Below are 21,554 nucleotides of genomic sequence, written 5' to 3'. Positions count from 1 at the left end.
AATATGAAACCTTTACTAAATGAAAATTGGAAATGCTGCTCCAGCAATAAACTGAAATAAGTTTGAGGCACTCAAATTATTAACTGAAAATAAATCTAAACTGAAAACTGAAATAAAAACAAATTAAACGTATATAGCCATATATAAAAAAATAAAAGATCATTAAAACTTAAAGTATAAACTAATTCTATTCGACTTATAGAATGGAACAGTGTATCTTAAATTGTGTATTTTTTTGTATAATAGTTCAGTCATAGTTCTTTTTTATTTTAATCAGCTTTTATTTTTTTAGTGTAACCTTTACCGAAGTTCAAAACAATGGTAATGTAGCATGACAGAAAAGTTTATACTTGTAGTTTAAAATTTTTAGTTTTGTCATCGCTGGTGAGATTCGAAAATGTGCATCTTAATAAACTACAGTTGAAAATGCAAATGTTAGCAATGCATTCTATGTGGTTTACAGGTTGCTTTTATTTACCAAACTCAATGTAGAACCTTTGCCGTATCAGATGTCTTGCATGTGCAAATAGTTTTCAGATGTGCTCCTATAAGGCATTTGTATCAAGAAACAGTCTAGACATGTTTTTCTGGCCCTTCCTCAGCACACGTCATTCCGTCAGCCCTGCGGTCATGAGCTCCAGCCACAGCTCCCCGCGTGAAGAGTCTTCCTCCGCAACCTCCCCCTCCTCTTCCTCCTCCCAGAGCTCCGTGTCAGTCGGCCCCAAGAGTTTCTACCCTCGCCAGGGCGCCACTAGCAAGTACCTGATTGGCTGGAGGAAACCCGGCAGCACCATCAACTCGGTGGACTTCGGAGACACGCGAAAGTAAGTGTGGGAGCTCGGCTGTGGGGGTGACGGATGGCTGCGAGATATGTGAGCAGATCAGTATTTTAGGTAGAGATTTTTGAAAAGATACGTGCAGGACAGCAGTATCAGCATGCTGAGCTGTTGTAATCCTGCAGGATAAGGACAGTAGCAGTGTTTTTTCATAGACAGTTAAATCTCTCCTAGTCCTGTTGGCTCCATGGCGGCAAAAATCTGTTTTTCCTCTTCTGAGGTATTATTGTATAATCTGTCAAGAGTTTTTGTGTTGCTTTTGCCTGTGGATATTTTAACTAATACATTTACGCCACCCTCTGGAATGATAGAGTACAACAGTGTGGCTGAACATTTGATGCTTTCGGGAATACCTGATTCTGATTGGCTAGTTGTTGCATCATTTTTATAATATAAAAATGTGTATTCGATTGAACTTATACAAAATTCAATGTATATATTGAAGAGTTTGTTTTCAAAATGAGATAACTATATGAAATAATAAAAATCTAAAATCATGTTTTTTATTATGTTATCATGTTTTTATTGTTTTTGTTAGTTGTATTTTTTGAGTTATTATAGCTTAAATCAAAACAAACCAACTGCAGTTTGATTGATATTAATTGGAATGCACAATAAAAAAACATCTTCTTTTGTAAATAAACTCTTCATATGGACATATAAAAATGTGTTCGGTCAATTATTTGCTGTTTTAATCTAAAACTGTGTACTTATGCTCCTTTTTGGTCATTTCTTCAGAAGAACTCCAGGTGAGGGACCGGATGTTGGATCATCCCAGTCCAGACCTTCTCTTCGAGATCTGCACTCTCCCCAAGCCATGTGTAAGTCCACAGTGGAGGAGGACCGCAAGATACACATCACACTGGACAGTCCTCCATCCAAACCGCATAAAGAGAAGGTATGTGATTTTTTTTTTTTATAGGCTAAACATTAGAACTAATGTAATTATCTTGTAGTGATGTGTTTCCATTTTTGGAGTCTGTGGACATTTGCTTTTTTCTGATCGATCACGAAGTTTCGGACACCATTTCTACACGCCAATTCTGATCGATTACTCACCAGCCACCTCTCTCATTGTCTCTGCAGGCCTCCTCCTCAAGTCCAGCAAACTTAGGGAGACGTTCTTTGCACCGCACCCTGTCCGATGAGAGTATATATCGCGGTCAAAGGCTTCCGTCTCTGGGAGACTCTGTTCTGGAGCAGGCTCTGGCCAGTGACGTGCTCTTTAGCTGCTCCACCCTTCCACGATCTCCGACCACTCGTGGTGCTCCGTTGCGCAGACCCTCCTACAAAATGGGAATCAAGATGCATGGTGAGCAAAATGTTCAACACTGGGTCAGAGCTACATCTTACCTATAAGTACTAAAATGTATAGGGTTGCATTAAAGCAAGTTTGGAACATGAGGCCTAACAATGTCGGTTTTTAAGTGATCCGTCTCTTAATTTCACAAGTGTTTCCTAAACATGTCTGTTATGTTGTGTAAGAGCCACACTACACAAGCTCAACATTCACACCCACACATGCACACACACACGCGTCACCTCATGTTTTCTCATTGGCTATGTGTTAGGTGACTTCTCAGCGTCTGACACCTCTCTAGCAGACCTACATGAGCGACAGAGGCTGCCTCCCCCTGAACTGGGTCTCCTGCCCCTCCCAGACACGGACACACACAGCGGCCTGGACTGGACACACCTCGTTGACGCTGCTAATGCTTTCGAGGGTGAGAGAAGACCACAGCGCAGTGAGCCCAGTTCTCTTCTCATCTTCTTCCAAGTTCTATCACAGCTTTATGCTCCAATCCACATATCCGGCTCCTGTATTTCTATATACTTTATTGTGGAACTCGAGGTTTACAGTAATCACATCAGCCTAATATGCTGAATATTTCGATTGAAATGTCCCCTGAAGACCTACAATGATGGACAGGACAGGCTGTGGTTTGGAACGTGTGGTTGTGTTAAGCTTGGTGCTCTGCTTATCGTACAGTTAATATACTGCCTTCAGCACTGGTCTCTATAAACTTTATGGTTTTCACCATCACATTATCTCACTCCCTCCCTGCCTGTCTCTCTCCCTACATCATTCTCTCTTCCCATTTTCCTCTAAGTCCAAAGAGGGTACATGTTTAGTTCCCAGGACGTCAGTCAGTCAAGTTCTCTGAGTCCTCAACACCTCGAGCTTCAGCCTGTGCCCCATACCAGACTGTCACCCAGGTACATTCTGCAGCATCTCACTGACAGTACAGCAGATCAGTATTGTCATTTCTTATTTACAGTGGCCATATAATAATAAACAAGTCTTGTGTCCCTCACCACGGTTTTTCTTCTTTGTTAGTGATGTGCCTACAAGCTACGGTGGGAAGGTTTCTCAACTGGAGGCTTTGGTGAAGATGTTGCAAGAGGACTTAAAGAAGGTTGTTATACTGAATAACCTAATTTTCCAGGTTCAGATGCTTAAACAAGGCAGAAATATTTTATGACGGAACAATGAATTATTGAAAACTAATGCATACCTGAGGTGGCAATGCGGCCGCGACACAAAGGATTTATGTTCAATAATTCAACAGTTCATTGTCAATGACTTTACTTTTACCACAGTTACCATATGTACATGTCAGTATAATGTGTTTAGCTAAAGCATTGTTCACGTTTTCAGTCTTTCAACTGATATGCGTGTAGAATGATTCCCTTGTGCCTCCGGTTTAAGTTCCGTAAATGTGTTTAAAACTGCCATTCCTACGATAGAAAGAATGTGGAGGAGATTTTTTCCTTCCAAACGACTGCAGGAATAAATCGCGCTATTTGCGCGTTATTTGACGCTTCAACAACGCTTCATTCGCGTGTGAAATTCACTTCATCAAAGATGTGAATTTGCGTCATAGGAGGGGCTTCTGCCAGACGGCTCCATTCTTGTGTATATATATATATATATATATATATATATATATATATATATATATATATATATATATATATATATATATATATATATAGCTCATATTGAGTAAAGAGCGTTTTTTACAATTTACCAGATTGTCCGACCTCCTCAGTCACTTTCTTCCTAGCAAGATCCTTTTTATTCCTGTTTCAATAAAAGTAAGATGTATCGTACAGCTCCAGGTATCCTCATACAGCAACAATGATTTTGTCCTCCATTGTTGTTACGGATTTCTCCCTCCACTAGCTACGTCATAATCACATCACTACTGGAGCAAGCCCCTTATTGGTTAACTTGAAAGTTAAGGTTTTTCCTGTTAAGTTAAGGCCGCAGGATGTCCTATCGCGTCTTTGCATTGACTAAACATGTAAATCAATCGCCCCTAACGCTTCATTCACGTTTGGTGGGAACACACAGTCAGGGGGTCAGCAGTCTGGGAACAACACTTCAAAAACACAACACAACACAAGGACCCACTACATAATACAACCAACACAATATTTATAAACTGAATTAAAACGTTAATCATGACCATTTTTAAGACGTATATATGACTTATGATGTATGTTAAACAAACAGAGAAAAACTTAAACAATAAGATCTTCTGAACTTGAAGGTCTATAGAAAGTATAAATCAGTACTCGGGAACTGATTCAGCCAATCAAAATGAAGAATTCAACAATGCTACGAAATAAAACAGAATTGGAAAACGGTTATTAGCATACTGTCAAATATCAAACATGTATTCTATGTCTCTACTTTTGTATGATCATTTTGTTAATCTGTATGTAGTTTGTGCTGGTTTATTTACTGTATGTTGTGTATTTAAGCTTGTGTGTTGTATTTTCGATCGTGCGGTTAACTAGAGCTCCATCATGTCTCTCAATCTCTTGTATTTTTCTTTTCCTTCAGGAAAGAGAAGAGAAATTGAAACTGCAAGCACAAATTAAAAGGCTTTGGGAAGACAATCAAAGACTTCAGGAGGAGTCGCAGAGCTCTGCTGCCAAGCTGAAGAAGTTCACAGAGTGGGTCTTTAACACCATCGATCTGAACTGAAGCATCCACAGAAGACAGGCCAGATCGATGGACTTTCCGAGGACCAGATAGATACGGGACTCGCTCCCTACAGGATTTCGAATTGTCCATTCACAATTCAACATTATTTGATATTCACACAAACGTTACTCCACAAGCTGTCAAATGTTTCAAACTCTCTTGATAAACTGACACTGAAACGGCTTAAAGTCAGGAGAGAGCTCTCTTTTCCTAATGAGTTCCTCTAGATCCCTTGGGACGTCATTAGAAAAAGCTGCAAGAGTAACTCGCAACTGACTGTCATGGCTGCCTCGGCATTCCAGCCCGGTCCATTGTTGTTTCTCCTGCGCCCTACTTATGACTGACAACCCAACGTCCTGTTTTAGTCATCTGGACAGTGCCCCATCCATTGATTCGGCAACCAATCTGAAGACAATCAAATGAAACCGTGATGACCATATTACAACATCCTCTTATTTCGCCTTGTGAAAGTCGTTGTTGTTTTGGAGTTTGTGCTTTCCCCTGAACAGATTTAGATAGCTTGTCCGCATGCTCTGACAAATCCATCTGCGAACTGTATGCGTTGCCCTGCTGTTGAATAACACTTGCATTTCAAAAGGAAGATTTGACTGTTTTTCTGAGGTGGCATGAAGTGATTTGATCATAATGAAGTCAATAATTGTGTTGTGATGTGATGTTACATCTCAACATCAATCAAAGCAATAGCAGGGAGTCGATATCCTTGTATTAAAGATTGAAGTGTGCAAGACTTAAAACGGCTGGCAATATCCTGCCTTGATTCTTCTCAAGCAACTGTAAATCTCAAGTCTGCGGTACGAATGCTGAGGACGTTACAGTCACCAACGTGGAATTAATGGACATATTTTTTGGGAACAGTTCAGTTATTTATTTCATTTATGTTATAAATAAGTAAGGTTCTCTATGCGTGCAGTACAAGAGACATCTGTAAATAGCATTTAATTAGCGCGAGGATGTCACTTATTTGTTTTCATTTTTAGTAGAGTTCTGCCTGAGCTGCCGTATCTTTTGTTGTGCCAGTAGTGGTGCCCTAATCTGCTGTTGTATTGCTTTAGTGCCATCTAGTGGTGAAAAGTGACTTTTCTAATCTATTACAGTTTCTTTCCACGTTGCCTATACTGACACCCATACAAACAGTAGTGTTGAAAACCTTGCATTTCGACAAGAGAGATTACTGTACGAAGCAGACACACGGGTATTGGGTTTAATATCAGGGATAAGAGGAAGGTGCCTTTCTGAGAAAAGGGATGAATAAAAAGAAACAATTTACTAATGTAAAAGCACGAGAAGCATTTTCAGAGCTGCGTCTCAATCTATAGGAGACCAAGCTGTCCTGATAAAAGCAATGGCTTGCTTGCGGAACTCGTACATGGAGTCAGTGCTCGGGTGCCGTATGATTTATATTTCCCCCATGTGGCCACCATTGCATCATAAGTGATGGAACCAGGATGAGGAAGCGACCAGAGGGATGGTTTAGTTAGGAGCCCGGTTCACTGCCTGAGATCAATAACATTGAACAGGCGCCTTGTAATCTCACACCCTGTTACAGCAATTTGCCTTTGTTGTCAGAATTTCGGCTGAACAGAGTGGCAGAAAGGTCAACCATCAAAGACCAAACATTATGCCCTACTTCTGTCATTGACCCAGTAACGTGTACCGTATAGATCTGGTTAGCGGGGCGTGTTTAGACTGTTCGGCAAGCACTAGCCAATGTCTCCGTACAAGAGTCAAGAGTCGATTTCTGGACACTTTACGTATTATGAAGAAGATTTGCACAGTGGATCCGGAGGTGACTTCGATTCGAGTCGGTGAGCAGAGAGCAGCCGTAATCGATTCTGTTCTAGGAATCATTAGAAGTGTCTCAGAAATTGCCTCCTGATACCAACAGAGAACGAAAAAGAATGCAAAACATTTAGCCTCATTCAAAGCTCCCTGTAAACGGGGACGAGCTGCACAAAACAGAAAATAATGTGCCCAGATGAATAAGAGATTATTAGTTTCATTTCCGCTCGGTTTTCAATTTAGTTGCCAATTTTGCTCTCTCAGTTAGGAGGGCGTAAGTCAGAACATCAAACTCTGACTGCAGAAAATATGACTGCTATTTATTCTCTGAACCGTACATCCCCTCTGGTATTCATTTCTCGAACATTCTCAGCCCTTTTAAACAAAAAAATGGTTTCGTTTAAGGTAAATATTGATGACTGTGGGAATGTAAATGTTTTTTTATTCACTCTTCTATCTTTTCAAATTTTCGTTTCTATTTTCCTGATTTCACTTTCTTTGCACTGTTTTTCGTTTTGTATAAATCTCTTGCTATTGGTTTATGGACAAGCATAAACATATGGCTCTTGATGTTGTTATTTGTTCTTATGTATGCAGTCCTTTTCAAAAGAGAGAGAGAGAGAGAGAGAGAGAGAGAGAGAGATAAGGCTGAGAATGTGCTTTCCCTCCTCGTTTCTCTTTTATATTGTGTCACTAGACGTTATTCCATATATTCTCCCATCTTAACTTTAAGAGTTGTGTTTTTAATGACGTGCACATTTTAAAAAGGAGCATTATGACTACAAACGAAACGTACTGTTTACATATTCTGTTCTTCATCTTTGTAAAGTGTAGAGGTTTAAAAAGAGACTATTTCCAGTGATTACAGTATTAAGGTTTCATAAATAAATAATAATAAAAAAACTTGATTTGAGGTGCTGTAATTATTCATATACTGGTCGAATGGAATGGCTCGTGCTTGCTGCCTGCTCACTGAGGTGTAATCCGTCATTACTTTGAGCCAATAAATTATTTTAAATGCCATAGTTGAATGTCATCACATGTCTCCTTGTGTTCTTTTTCTGCCCTTGTTTCATGTTTCTGTCTTATTCTGCTTTTCCATCAGTGTTGTGCTTTTGTGGGAGGGGCTGATTTTTGCCACGGTAACGGCGAGGATAATTGCACCTTGCAGTAAGTAATCAGCAAAGCCTGTTGAAGAGCAGGGTTGGATTGCCAAGGGCTCCTCACGTCCTCCTGCTGATCTGCCTCGATTGTGACGTTAACCCTCCCATGGCCAAGGCCGTGTACTTAAGCACGGTCCATGCTGAATGCGGTCCCTGTTATACATCTTCACTTTGTGCCAATGCTTAATATTATCATGGAACAGTGTGCAAAGAACATCTCTTTCCCGCAGTCTGGTCCAAGCTTGTTAAGTCTCATAACCTTGGTGGATATTTCATACATGTGGCGGAAGACATCACTGATATTTCCGTGATCTTTCGAGTGAGTAAATGTCAATGTTGTTATTATCTGCGTCAGACTATTGAAAAAGGGCATGAAGAAGCCTTAAGTGCGTAGACCCAGACTGAAGTGGTATGTCCTCTATTCTGAAACTTTGGTTAAACAATGCAACAGGGCATTTTAGTGCACTTGAAATAAATATGTAGTAGAACAAGTAGCTGGAGCAAAGGGTTTAGAGCTCTTCCAATGAGTGCCGGCTGTTATAAATTCTGTCAAAAGCCTGTGCGGATGTCAGCAGGCGGAGCTCTCCGGTATTATTCGTTCCAGTTGTAGTGAATAACCAGGTGACGAATGATCTGATGAACCTATAAAGTGGTGGTTTAAAACTGCTCTTTTCCCACTTTCACAAATAATATGTAATTTACCTGCCTAATCTGCATTACCAGCCTGATCTCACTGAAATTCAATAACTGTTGTGTTATGAGTAGGGATGCACCGATGTGTACACTTTGGCTGATAACGATAAGCGATCATTCACATTCCAATTTAACATTGGAAGCCGATAACCGATATTTTGGTAGAATATTCGAATATAAAATTCCCTAAGACTGAAACAAAAGACAAAAAGTTGAAAACTGCTTTAATTTGAATACATTCACCGCGGAAAACAAAGTTGCCATTAGTTCTCTTTTTTCCCCTGAAAACCATGTACCAAGCCTACTTTACACTAGTTATCGATTCTATATCCTACAAACTTTTCTGGTATATTTCATAAACAAATTATAGATGTTCTTCCAGATTTTTTTCAATAGCCACATGTCTATCAGGTCTGAAGACAGAAAGCATTCAGACAGCAATCTGATTCAATCAATATGCTTTTGTTCCTATAATTTACACATTCATAAATACTGTATCTACAGCATTTTTTGCAGTAAGTGAATGATCACGACAGAAAGACAGTACTGTACTGTATTTTAACCGCGAGTAGCATGCAGATGAAGTAGTTTAACCAGAGGAAATGACTTATCGGCTTTAATATATCTGGTTACTTTTATTATCGGCCGATACCGATAACATTAAAAGTGGCCATTTACCGGCCGATATTGATATGGCCAATCATTTATCATGCATCCCCAGTTATAAGGTGACAAATTTGTATGAGTTTGTACAAAAACATGAATAGTTGAAAAGAGCAATAGTGAAGCCCCACCCCTAAACTATTGGAGAATCTATTGACAGAAATGCAATATGAAATGCATGACTATTCCTTCAGAGGTGTAAAAACCGTAATGAACATAACATAACAATGAAGTGTTAAGTTTAAATTACCTTAGACTGAGGTATTTCTATCAACATAAACTGCGGGTTCCTTTGCATGGAATTCGACATGTTGTTTATACAGTAGCCCTGAACCGACAAACTTCTCTACAGAAGTTCCGTATATACACCCTCCTTTGGCAAAAAAAGTGAAAACATGACATCTAAGTTCTCCCTCATCCACCATAGGGCTTCGAAAGGGAGGGGTGGAGTGAGCCGTTGGTTGCAATTCGCAATTATGAATAAAAATCAGGAAATAGGAGATACAAGGTTTCAGAAGTATGCAGTGTAGCAGTGATTTGTACTTAGACACATGTATCGCTGTATTCTTTTATATTCGTTTAAAGGCCACTTAATGTCAAACCTTAGCTCTTGACTTGAGTTACTCGCTACATGCTCTGATAATGGCTACCTACACACTATGTGCCCTTTCGGTAGGTCTCATTGGCAAGAAAGAACATAAATGCGCTATAAATGTAATGGCCCTCTTGAAACATATTAGCCATCGCTTTACTTTCATGAAAGTAATATCTCTTGTTCAGTCCAAGCGATAGAAAAATGTTTGCATTTCGCAAGGTATACATCCTGCAGTTCAACACAAGATAATTTCCTGTTCGCCGAAATGGAAAACTAATGATTTTGCGAGATGATATTCAGCGCGAAGCAATTAGACTACTGGACACAGGCAAACACATCTGTGCATTTCTGTGCATCTCTCACTAGTCTTAATAATTAATCTAACCTGGAGTGGGTGGGTTCAAGATACTGGAAATTTGTGCTGATGTTTGCTATGTCCCACTGTCCATTATAACTGTGTATGTGAATACATGCCTTTTTGAGTGAGTGGTTGGCCGAATACATTTGTGATTCAGACGTGATGAGCAATTACTCCTCCCTAATGGCCTCTGATGGTATTGATTTCTGGGAAGTAACCATTTGAATTCATGTGCTAATGCTGTTTGAAGTAACCATGTTCTGAATCTCGGCATGATGCAAGATTATTATATTATAGCTCGAAAATCACTGAAGTGTATACTCTTTGGTAATTCAGTTGTTGTGCTCTGTGATGACGCTTTTGTACATTCTGACTGCAACAATGTTGGCTGGAGAGCCCCAAAAATAGGGTAAGAGCGGTGTTGACAATGGGCTCAGAAAGGAGCTGGTTAGAGTAAGTGATAAAGGACACTTTCTGGTACTGATAAATAGCCGTTTCCTGGCTGCTCTACACAGCCAAGTACTTGCTATTTGGTCATCAGTTGATGATAAAGAGTTCTCTACAAACATGCCGACTGGAAATAGAACATTCTTGCGCAACACCATCTCCCTGCTCAAGAATTTAACAAAGATATTCGCATACCAGTTGTATTAGAGACTAACTGGTTCCAGTTAGAGAGAATATGCAGGTACTTACTCTGTGAAGTTATGAAATGCACTTTCTTTATCAAAGTCATCCTTCATCTTTTATCAGAATTCCAAGGAAAAATACTTCATCAGGATTCCCTATGGATTTATGTCAACTCCGTAATGCCAAGGCCAATTAAGAGCCACCTAACAAAAAAGTGTAAGGGGAATGGGTATGTATGTTTGTATAAAGTGTACATATGACAGAAAGGGGATGGTGCAAATAAATATAGAGGCACATTACATTAGTGGACATGTACGTTTTCTCAAGAACAGGCTGCTGTACCAAGAGAGTAAATTCTGTGTTGTCCGTTAGGTCCCTTTGGTACAAATATGCGACAAATTCAGGGCATAAAATGAATATTTGTTCATATTTCTTTTCCTATTGCTAAAACTAATGCACCGATATATCGCACATATGCCAAAAGGCTCTGCTCTATGTATTTTACACATCCGTCAGACATTGGTGAAAGATGTATGGAGAAATATTGTGTATACAGGATATAGTACCTCAATTTGCTTTGAGGGATAGTTCACCTGAAAATGAAAATTCGGTCATCGTTTATTCACCCTCATTTCATTTCAAACCTGTATGTCTCAATCCTGCAATAATACATTTACATTTTGCAGACGCTTTAAGCGACTAACATTGCATTATCACATACATTTTACATAGGTATTTGCAATCCCCTGGATCGAACCCACAACCTTGCGTTGTTAACACAATGCTCTTACCACTGAGCTACAGGAAAGCCATAATACAAATAGATATTTTAATGATGCTCCAACAACATTGGGGCCCTATTGACTTCCAGTTTATGGATACAAAACCTTCATTTCTCGAAATATCTTTTGCGTTTATCTACAGGTTTTAAACGACATGAAGGTAAACCAATATGTTTTTACTTTAAATGTCCATAATTGTCATTAAGCCCATGTCGACATAACATTTTAGTACAATAGTAATTCAAATATATCCCGCAATCTGTCCAAATTAGGGAAACGTGCAGAATATCTCAATTGAATATTTGTAACCACGTGACGGTATTCTTTCCATCAGCATCGTTTCAACCAATGCACTTCCTCTATTTCGTCTATGTTTTATGTCCTGCTCAAGCTTTCTGTAATAAATACACGTTTCAAAATTGCTTTTCAGAAATAACATTGAGCCAGACACTCCACCCACCCCCAAACCCCCACCCTGTGTTATTCTCCCTCCCTCATCCCCTCTCTCTCTCTTCCTCTGATACACTCTCACACTCAGCTGCACACATGCCAGTATCCTCACACTGTACCTGAACACTTCACTCCACGCAGCGACCACCCACGCCGGGATCCAGTTAGCGCCCTCGCGCGCGCGCGCGAGAGAGAGAGAGAGAGAGAGAGAGAGGCAGAGTGGAAGGAGACTCGGCCAGTTCTTCTATCCCACCGCTACACAGCTTCTTGTCCTTCGTAGAGTTCTCATTTTCCGCACCCCATCATCATCACAGCCTCATTCAAAGCCAATTAGACCATGAACCTGCTCTTTTCTTGTTGCTAAGGAGGTGAAATCGAGCCCGAGGAGTGGACGAGGCGGCACTTCGTTACTAAGGTAATGCGCTCTTCCAGTCATCACTTGTGTAGAGTGTGAGGCAAGTGTGTTCGCGTGTACCGCGAGCTGTCCAGCACGGACAGTCTCTACAAACTTGAAATTTCTAGAAACTTCGCGCAGAGTGCTGAATTTAGGCGAGTTTTTTGAGGAGTTTGAAGTGAATCATCCTGCCGTTGCCTTGGCTGTGCTCGCGCTCTTTTTCTCTCGCTCCCTGCTGCGCGCTCGCGTGCATTCAGGCTGGCGCGTGTCTTTCCAGCGACGGGGGTTTTCTGTGTCTATATTCGGCGTCGCTCTGTGTGGAGTCCTGTGTGAATTGGGCCGGTGCTCCCGCGGGGATTGCGCGCTGAAAGCAGCTGTTTGTCTTGTTTATTTCTTTTTGGTTATTAATAATTGCACTTGTTTGTAGTGAAGTGCGGCGCGGCGCGCCGAAGTCGTTCCCACGCACACATTAAAAGCACGCTCACCTTTGAGTGCGCTATTAATTTGCTGTTGATCTCAAACAGCTGTTACGTGCGCGCTCCTCGTGTTGCCATCGTGGAGGTGCCCGACCTAGTCAAGGTTACCGAAAAAGGGCACGGAAGCCGTGGACAGATATTTTACTTAGTTTATTTCATTATTTTTGACTTAACGTTGCTCATCCAGATGACAGATCTCTATCTTTCTCACTCTCATGCTTCAAAATGTTTTTTTTTATATTTAACGTAATAAAACACTGTTGGCTCTTGATCTGGCAAGTAAGAAACTCCTCATCTGCTCTCACTTTGCACATAAAGGGGCATGCAGAAAAGATGCTTCATCTGAAAGCAGATCTGTTGTCCTCTCTGCCAGCATCTGTTATGAGCGCTGGATAAATCTCCTCCTAAGCGACTCAACTGATTAGCCGGGTGGAAAGCTGAGTCCTATTGTGTTTCCGACCTGTGACACCGTAGTGAACTTACTGATTTAAGGTGACTTCAGGCGTCCCAACCCAAGAAAATGTATTGACCACAACCTGGTCATCCAAAGACTGGTTTATTGACTAAACGGCAGAGGTCTCGGACACCCGCTGTCTATTAGAAAGGGTGTGAATGCCGTGACCTAGTGTGTGCATGTTGAGAAAATCTGATTATGGCGATTACTCATCCTTGGGTATTTCAAGACTCATATGACTATGGCACTATGGTTTTCCTTGTCACTAGCCCAATGACCAGTCTAAACTAGGACAAAACAATGAAAAATATTTTTTTTATTGATAGAGTCATATTATGCTTTTTATGTGTATGGCTGTTGTTGCCATAGAAAGTCTAGTTTATATTAATTGAAAAATCATCTTTAAAATGTATTACATGGACAAAATAAAAGCATACGGTGCCAGATTTGTGTATTTCGATCAATTAACTATTTATGAGTCTGTAAAGTAAAGAGTTTTAGCGGTTGAAAGTGTGTTCATTGTGTTTATACAAATCATATTTAGGTATATTTTTTTGCCACTTAGAACCCTATATGAATATTTTAAATGTATGGGTTACAGTATACTGTAGCGTGATGTGCGACAATTTAAAAAAAAACAGATTTTGCAACCCTGCTTGTCACACCCTTCTATAGTTCATCAAAACTGAGGTATATCACCCTCACATCATCCAATAACTGTAGATATTTAACTCATTGTGTGGGTGGTATGCTGGGGTCTATTCTGTATGTCTCAAATCTTTTCTCTTTGGAACTATTCCCCACAGATACAGAAAGAAGGAGAGACAGAGACAAAGAATGGCACAAACCTCACAGGACCAGGGAGCAGTGGGCATAACCGACCCAGATGAGGATTCTCCGAACATGATTGCTTACAGAAAGGTCTTTAAAGCTACTACATCTATTGTCTTTACAGTATGTTTGTGTTTGTGTGTATTTAAGCGCTATTTTTGACTGGGAGCCCTGGAACACTACATGAATTCTGAGTGAATTGCCTTTTGATTTGGTTGCAAATTGCCTTTTGATTTCTTGTCGGCAAGTTAATGCTTCAGAGCAAAAGGAATTTGGTCAGCAAATGCATATACAATGAGGGCAGGACAGACAAATGAAAAGGCATGAATATTGATCAGCACTAGATTTAAATGTGAATGAGTTTTTGTTATTTGTGGGTGTTCATGTTGTGCGCTATCTCATACTTGACTTTTCAGCTTTTTCAAATATAACTATTTTCCCCCTCACGGTAGCTGTAAGGAAAAAGACATGACTCAATGTTTTGTTGTAAAAAGTTGCAGAATCTGCATAAAAGTGTCTGCTTGAAAAGGCTTAGAAAATTGAAGTGTGCGTTTATGAAGTGATGTATTTGGATTCGTATGATTATAAGCTCATCCGCTGCTTAGAATGGGACCTCTGCGCTTGCATTTAATGTCATAAGTTGTTTACGAGAGCAGAAAGACATTTGCCATGTCCGGTTGCTCTGTTCGGTTGTGTTGAGTATTCAAGATGAATTCTCATCTCCAGGGAGAAGGTAACTGTCAGAGAGTGATGAATTTCATAAGAATTTCAGTAAGTGCACAAGACATGTCCATCAAGTCACAGACCCATGATAGCCTGATAACAATCCATTTTCTCATTTTTCTCAAGTTTTCAGCTGAAGCTCTGCTAGCTGTATTTTGCCATTTGCCATCTTTCTGCTTGGCCAGTTTGCTGGGACATCCCCCAGTTGCCCAACCAAGTCTTTATGAAAAACCAGATGAAGTATATTTGATGCCAAATTATTTGATTCTGTTAGAGAACCTCAATGAGCGTTGTGCTAATATTAGATATTAGATTAGATGTACGATATTGTGGAAAAGACATAGGGTTGTAAGTGGGACCTTAAATTCAGTTTCTTGAAAAACTGTTATCTGTGAGCCATGCACACCAACGGCTGTAAACTATTGTAGTGCTGATAATATACTGTTAATACCACTATTGTAAAAACAGTAAAAACAATGCTTATCTCTGTATATGGCATCCATACGCATAATAATATACATATAGCAGTACATTCATTATAAAAGACAATGGGAAGTGGCAACATCTATAACAAGGTTATTCAATGCTTTAAAGCACAGTTCTCCCCAAAATGAAAATCATTGCGTCATTTACTCACCCTCATGTAATTCCAAACCTGTGTGACTTTTTTTTCTTCTGCAGAACACAAAACAATATATTTTGAGGAACGTTGGTAACAATACAACCTTGGCCACCATTGGCCTCCATTGTATGGACACAAAACCACAGAGACGTCACATTTCTCAAAATATCTTTATTTGTGTTCCACTCAAGAAAGAGTACAGGTTTCAAACGACTTAAGGGTCATTTTTGGATAACTAATGTGCACCATTAATTCTAGCACTTCCTGTTATCAACCATGGGGAAGCAGTGGGCGTGGTTTTCCTTGTAGTTTGAAATAAGGACAGTTTGGGGAAGGATATTGAGTGCGCCCAATCTAAGCTCCCTTGCAAGAGTCAAGAGATTTTAACAAAACTTTACAGAGATGGATATAGAAATCTACATTAAAATGGTCAAAAGACTGCTTGCAAGAGAATTTGGAAAACAGAAAGAAATGTGGAATGTAAAGAATTGTATCAGAAAGCATCAAAAATATCTCCTCCACAGAGAGAAGATATAAGGTGAGAGTCCATCGGAGTCTACTGACCTGTAATAAGCCGATTTTATTGCTTCTGTGATTGATAGCTTGCACTTCCTGGTCTGGTCGCTTATACCAAGCAGGGACAGAAGATGGGCACCAGATGGCTCACAATATGCTCTAGGCACATGGGAGAAATGCCCTGTGTCCCCAGGGCTTGAGTAAGAGTTCACAGTGAGTTGCATTCTTCTGTGTCACTACAAACACCCAGTCCAGAGCGATGGCATGGAAGTCTTTCCTGGAAAATGAGTCCAGAGTCTTTTTCTCTCCGTCTCTCTTTCTGTGTCCCACTGTGATGGCTGGCTGTGCTCTGTTGCACACTGTTGTAGTGGATGAACAGTTTTCTATAGTCTTGGCACGTGCCCCTTCAGCTTCGCTGGCTTTAGAAGGAACAATAGAAGTGAAGTGGATAGTGTGTGAATTTGTAAACAGACACAATTAACCTGGATACGCAGGGAGACAAGACCGACTTTGATGAATTTTCCCATCAAGGATTGCACGTGAAGCCCCGAGGGGCGAGCATCATTGCCGTGTTTGGGAGAGACAGTGGGGAAGAGACTATGGGAGAGGGAGTTCATTGGGATGTGGAGACCTTATAAACTATGCGACTCAAGTCAGGCTTTCCGGAGGTGTTCTTGTTTGGAACATGAGCACATGCTGGGATTTACTTGCATAGAAATAAAAGATGTATTGATAGCAGACATGTTCACAAGTCTCTGGGGTCCAAGTCAAGTCTCAAGTCTTTGAGGTTGAATCCAAGTCACATCTCAAGTCTCTGTTCTATTTTTAGCAATATCTCAGATAGTTATTGTACTTCATAGTGTATGAAGCCAAATCCGTTTTGAAATATTAAAACTAATTAACTCTACAGAATCTCTTGTTCATTTATTTAAAACAGTCTAATAAAACACAAAAACTTTTACTGAAATCAATAATTTAATTTGATATAAGGAGATGGTGGTCTAGTGGGTTAAACCACTGAACTGTTACATCAATGGTTGCTGGTTCGATCCCAGCAGCCACCACCAGTGTATCCTTGAGCAAGACACTTTACTCCATGTTGCTCCAGGGGGATTGTCCCTGTAATAAGTGCACTGTAAGTCGCTTTGGATAAAAGTGTCTGCCAAATGTCTAAATGTAAATGTATATAGAACCATTCAAACTATTACATTAGATCCAAAACATCACCCTTTAAATAAAAGAAAACATTTATAGAAAATGCAGGACATAACTCTTTTGTCATTTAGTTCCATCGTCAGTGCATATATCTAAATTAATCAATTTGAACTAAAATTCCTCTACATATTAACAAGAAATGTAGTATTTTTCATTTAAAATTGTCATAGAATTGTCATTCAAAAGCTAAAGAACATTACAGAACATATTACATAACAGATATTAATTACATTTGTGCTACATTTTCAAAAAAAATTCAATGCTCAAAAGTGCATATAATACTATAACCAGCGTTTAAATCAGTCCTGTTTTAGGTTACAGACAGTTATCCACCCAAATTTAATGTAATTATTTTGTTTGGTTAAGATATTTTTTAGGCTATTTATTATCTTTTTAAACCTTTCATTTTATTTAAAATGTTACTTGTACTCGATTTTATCTTTAATCTTTTTATTAATTTCTTTAATAGTATTTCTTTTTGGGCAAAACAACAGTAACAGGAAATTACGGTTAGTTTCAACAGTTATGTTCACCAATATTTAATCTATGTAGGCTATTTCGCTTCAGAACAACGTGTAATAATCTGTATGCATAATATACATTTTCTTGAATTAATTGCGCATCTGATTTGGTTTCTGCGCCTCATTTGGTGTGTTGAGATGCCTTTAGACTGTGTGGTTTATTTACAATGCGATCTTATATTAATCATGTTTTTAAAATGCTTCATACTGGGTATTTTATACAGATTTGATCCAGTGTTGATGCTGGTGTGATGTGGGTTCGATCTCAGGGAATTGCAAATACCTATGTAAAATGTATAGGATAATGCAATGTAAGTCACTTTGGATAAAAGCGTCTGCCAAATGCCTAAAATGTAAAGATGTAAAATGTCTTTGGCGCCAGAGCTGCAACAAAGCTTAATGTATTCATAGATGTAAACTATTTAAAGTTAATCATCCATATCTGCTCCACTTAAATGGTCTGACTCTGGAGCTACTGAGGTGAGGCTTGGCAACATTTTGTTTGTTTATATAACTTTACTTTTTGATGATGAACACACGTCTTCCATATGCGTTACGCTTGTATGTAATTCACTATATGCAATATGCAGTTCACTAGTCCAAGTCAAGATGCAAGTCTCAGTTTTTGCGACTTAAATGCAACTTGAGTCCAAGTCCCGGACTCGAGTTTCCATCTCTGATTGATACCTACTAGCAGTAAATGCTTTGGAATAGGAGCTGCTTGGACTTTATGAAGGATCTTACTGGTTTTTGATGTTATACATTTCATGAGACAATATGCCACTTTAGGTTGTCTGTTTCAGTGACGTCCACTGACCCTTTAAAAATGTACAGATTTAAATGAGAAAACTGACAGGGTTATCAATAACTGTTTTGGGCAGTGGAAGAGTTGTGGTTATTGCCTTCAATGCAACCTTTAAAGTTATATTACAACCTTTGGATATTGTTTCTTATGACAGTTTCCAGTGCTGCTTTATCTAGCAAGATATGTGGATTTATTTGTATATCTCAGCAGAAACCTTTCACTGCCGTCTCTCCAAAAAGTGCAATTAAAATGAGCAGTTCTTCCACCTTGAGCCCAAGTGAAAGTCTTTCATTACTTAATGTTCTTTTTCTTTCTGTTGCTGCCATCATTTCGTCTCTAGCGTCTGCATATTGAGAATTCTGCACTTTTGAGCTTGTTTCTGTGAAAATTGTCCTCACAACTGACATTATTATCTGTTTGTGACGTGCTTAATGAAAGTTAATATTCAAATGAATTTTGGAATTTGTAAGTATTTGGTATGTCAGTCCCCCTCTTTGGCAGCATGCATTCAAAATAACATAAACCTGATGATCCGTGTTATCTCAGTATGAAAGATAAAAATGTGTCGTGAGAATCTCGTGCGCCTCAAAGGAAGCAAGAAACTGTCACAGTTGCTTACATTTCTTTTGTGACCTAGAAATGGAGAAGGGCCTTTTATAGGTGGCTGGTATGACCAAAACCTGTTTCACGGTATGCGTAATTTCATTTAAAAGTAACAATTTATACCATATTATAGTTATATATATATATATATGGGAATATATATTCACAGCACACATCATGTCTTATATACTGTATATTAAAAAGCTCCATCTCTTCCTCAGGAATAAGTTGTGGGTCTTACTGATTTGTGTGTCTATCTTTCTCCATGTTTAGTTATTTAGATCATTTTACTTGGTCTAAGGTGAAAGCCCAAGAGTTCTTAATTAAATATAGCATACACAAAATAAAAAAAAATGTTGTGGTTGACATTTAATACTGTCCTAACAGTATATACAGTATCTTCATATTGCCTAGGCATAGGGTATTTAATACCCTATTTTATGTTAAAAGCTGTTATATTTTTAAGTTTTATACATTCTGTTTAATGTCACGTTTGATAAGTGGGAACCTCCAAGTTTAAGACCACAACGACATGATGCCAGAGCTTTCTCTACCCGATCTTTACAATGTCGTCTCAAAAAATTTCTGCGTACACATGAACGATGTAGTATACATGCCAAATCACTATGTGGCGCTGTAATTCTGCCACACAAAGATACACTAAAAACAGAGAAGACTTGCAGCATGCGCATAAACTTTACGTGCTGGGGTGATTACATCATCGTTTAAGAAAATATATGGAAAATTCATGATCCCAAAACGCCAGATCCATGTGGATGAAACGCCGATACGATACAAAATCTTTACGTATACAGCTAAACCCGTCTCTGTGTGGATGGCCTCTAATTGTCTTATCTACCACTTCACATTCTAGTCCATTCCAATTATAAAGAGCACAATTGGGAGTTTTAAGTTTATTGATAAAACTTACAGAAGAGACATTGTTTCTTATCATTTCATGCAGTGAATATACTTAAACATTTGTTTAAACGTTTTCACATAAGGTAGCGTGCGCTTATCTCACTGGAATCATCGTAGGTGTGATGAAATGATGCGTCCCCCTGAAATTGGGGTTGATCAATCGAGTTCCAAGGTCAGACTTTCAGCCCAGTTTTAGTTTGAGTTATTATTATCGGAGTTGTCTCGAAAGTTGCACAATTCCATTAAAAGTAGGATAATTCCATAGAAATCATCGAATATGGTCTCATGGTGTTTCCACACATCATACAGTACTGTATGTATTCAATAGTTACAGTAAATGGGTGGAAGTTGCACTTGGCTTGTCAAAGGTACAGTTATGAGCTCCGGAAAAGGACAGACAGTAACTTATGATGAGACTTACAATTAGTCAGAAAGATCCTTTTAAGAGTTCTGTGCGGTGGATGGAGTACAGCCACTAAATTATTCAGACATAGAGAGGTTTTTATTTCTCCTGTCACGTTTCAATGTTGACCTCAGGTGCCCGTAAATCACTGTCAATCTCATTGTGAATGTGTTTTTTAGTCTGAGGTCTGTCATTTTATGATTGAACAGTGTATGCATGCGCCTTTAACCTTACTTTTTGCAGGCCTTTTGTTCTATCAATCTTGCTTATCTCACACCCTTAAAATAAGCGTTACAATAACAGCAATGTGGAAAAATGTGCAAAACAAATAGCAAAAGCCAATAAATCATCCTTTCTGTTGACCTGCTTTGAAAGCTCAGCTCACCAGTCATTCATTAGGTGGAAAGATTTCAGGTAGCTGCCCATAGAAGAGATTCCTCAATCAATCCCATCGAAGGCTAACTAAGAACCCCAATGCATAACTGACTGTGAAAGTATAAATTAGCCAGTCAGTATTTGAGTTTGGCAAAGTGGAGCATTTGTTTCCCAGTTGAAGAATATTTTACATAAGATTTATGTCTCACTTTCATGTTTACAGCTATTAAAAGCTCATTTCAAGTAAACATGGTAGGGAAGCACAAAAATGATTTTGGAGAACTGAGGCAATAATTTGCAGATATGAAGGTATACAGTATAGAGAGACTTGTGATTTGTGTGACTGTCACCAAAAGTGTCTTTTAGCTTCTTAAAATGTATTTTTATTATATTATTTTTTTATATACATGTTTCATCTATGCAAAATATTTTTCATAGCTTGCCATATTAAACACAGTCAGTGTAGCTCCTAATAATAGAAGAGGTCACCACCTTCTGTTATGCGCCTGTTATGACAAGAAACACGCTGAACGATGCAGATCAAATCAAGAGCCAACAATGCTAATCTTACCCGAAACAATCTTTTTTTAATTACAGGTGTAGAAGATGAACCAGGTGGGCAGAAATGTTCTTCGGAGGCTCTTGAACCTAATTATAACCGCCAAGCCTATTATCATACCTTATTCAGCTTTAATTAATTACTGTCATCTGCAGTCTGCACTACACTG

General features: G+C 39.1%; 2 protein-coding genes and 1 long non-coding RNA gene across 4 annotated transcripts in view; 2 read left to right on the top strand and 1 right to left on the bottom strand.

Annotated features, from left to right (window-relative positions):
* The window catches only part of sipa1l1 (signal-induced proliferation-associated 1 like 1), a 72,865-nt gene extending 65,197 nt beyond the window's left edge, over positions 1 to 7,668 (top strand). Inside the window, exons 15-21 of one of the 2 annotated variants that reach the window (XM_056763690.1) lie at positions 603 to 824; positions 1,575 to 1,734; positions 1,923 to 2,148; positions 2,408 to 2,560; positions 2,948 to 3,053; positions 3,175 to 3,253; positions 4,690 to 7,668. In XM_056763690.1, coding sequence (XP_056619668.1) covers positions 603 to 824; positions 1,575 to 1,734; positions 1,923 to 2,148; positions 2,408 to 2,560; positions 2,948 to 3,053; positions 3,175 to 3,253; positions 4,690 to 4,833 — 1,090 coding nt within the window. In that variant the 3' untranslated portion in view covers positions 4,834 to 7,668. Of the gene's footprint in view, positions 1 to 602; positions 825 to 1,574; positions 1,735 to 1,922; positions 2,149 to 2,407; positions 2,582 to 2,947; positions 3,054 to 3,174; positions 3,254 to 4,689 lie in introns of both variants that reach the window. The other variant, XM_056763689.1, reaches the window with a different exon arrangement.
* LOC130433903 (uncharacterized) lies at positions 780 to 12,221 on the bottom strand. Its single transcript, XR_008908625.1, has 3 exons — positions 12,087 to 12,221; positions 1,896 to 2,122; positions 780 to 861 (listed from the first exon to the last, which is right to left on the bottom strand). It is a non-coding gene; the product is annotated as an uncharacterized LOC130433903 (long non-coding RNA).
* The window catches only part of rgs6 (regulator of G protein signaling 6), a 54,645-nt gene continuing 45,187 nt past the window's right edge, over positions 12,097 to 21,554 (top strand). Inside the window, exons 1-2 of the mRNA XM_056763691.1 lie at positions 12,097 to 12,382; positions 14,098 to 14,212. Of these exons, the coding sequence (XP_056619669.1) occupies positions 14,129 to 14,212 (84 nt within the window). The 5' untranslated portion in view covers positions 12,097 to 12,382; positions 14,098 to 14,128. The remainder of the gene's footprint in view (positions 12,383 to 14,097; positions 14,213 to 21,554) is intronic.

The sequence above is a fragment of the Triplophysa dalaica genome, chromosome 13 (assembly GCF_015846415.1).
Source record: "Triplophysa dalaica isolate WHDGS20190420 chromosome 13, ASM1584641v1, whole genome shotgun sequence".
Taxonomy (NCBI): domain Eukaryota; kingdom Metazoa; phylum Chordata; class Actinopteri; order Cypriniformes; family Nemacheilidae; genus Triplophysa; species Triplophysa dalaica.
Note: the sequence above shows the minus strand (reverse complement) of the source record. Positions and strands in the feature narration are given on the sequence as shown.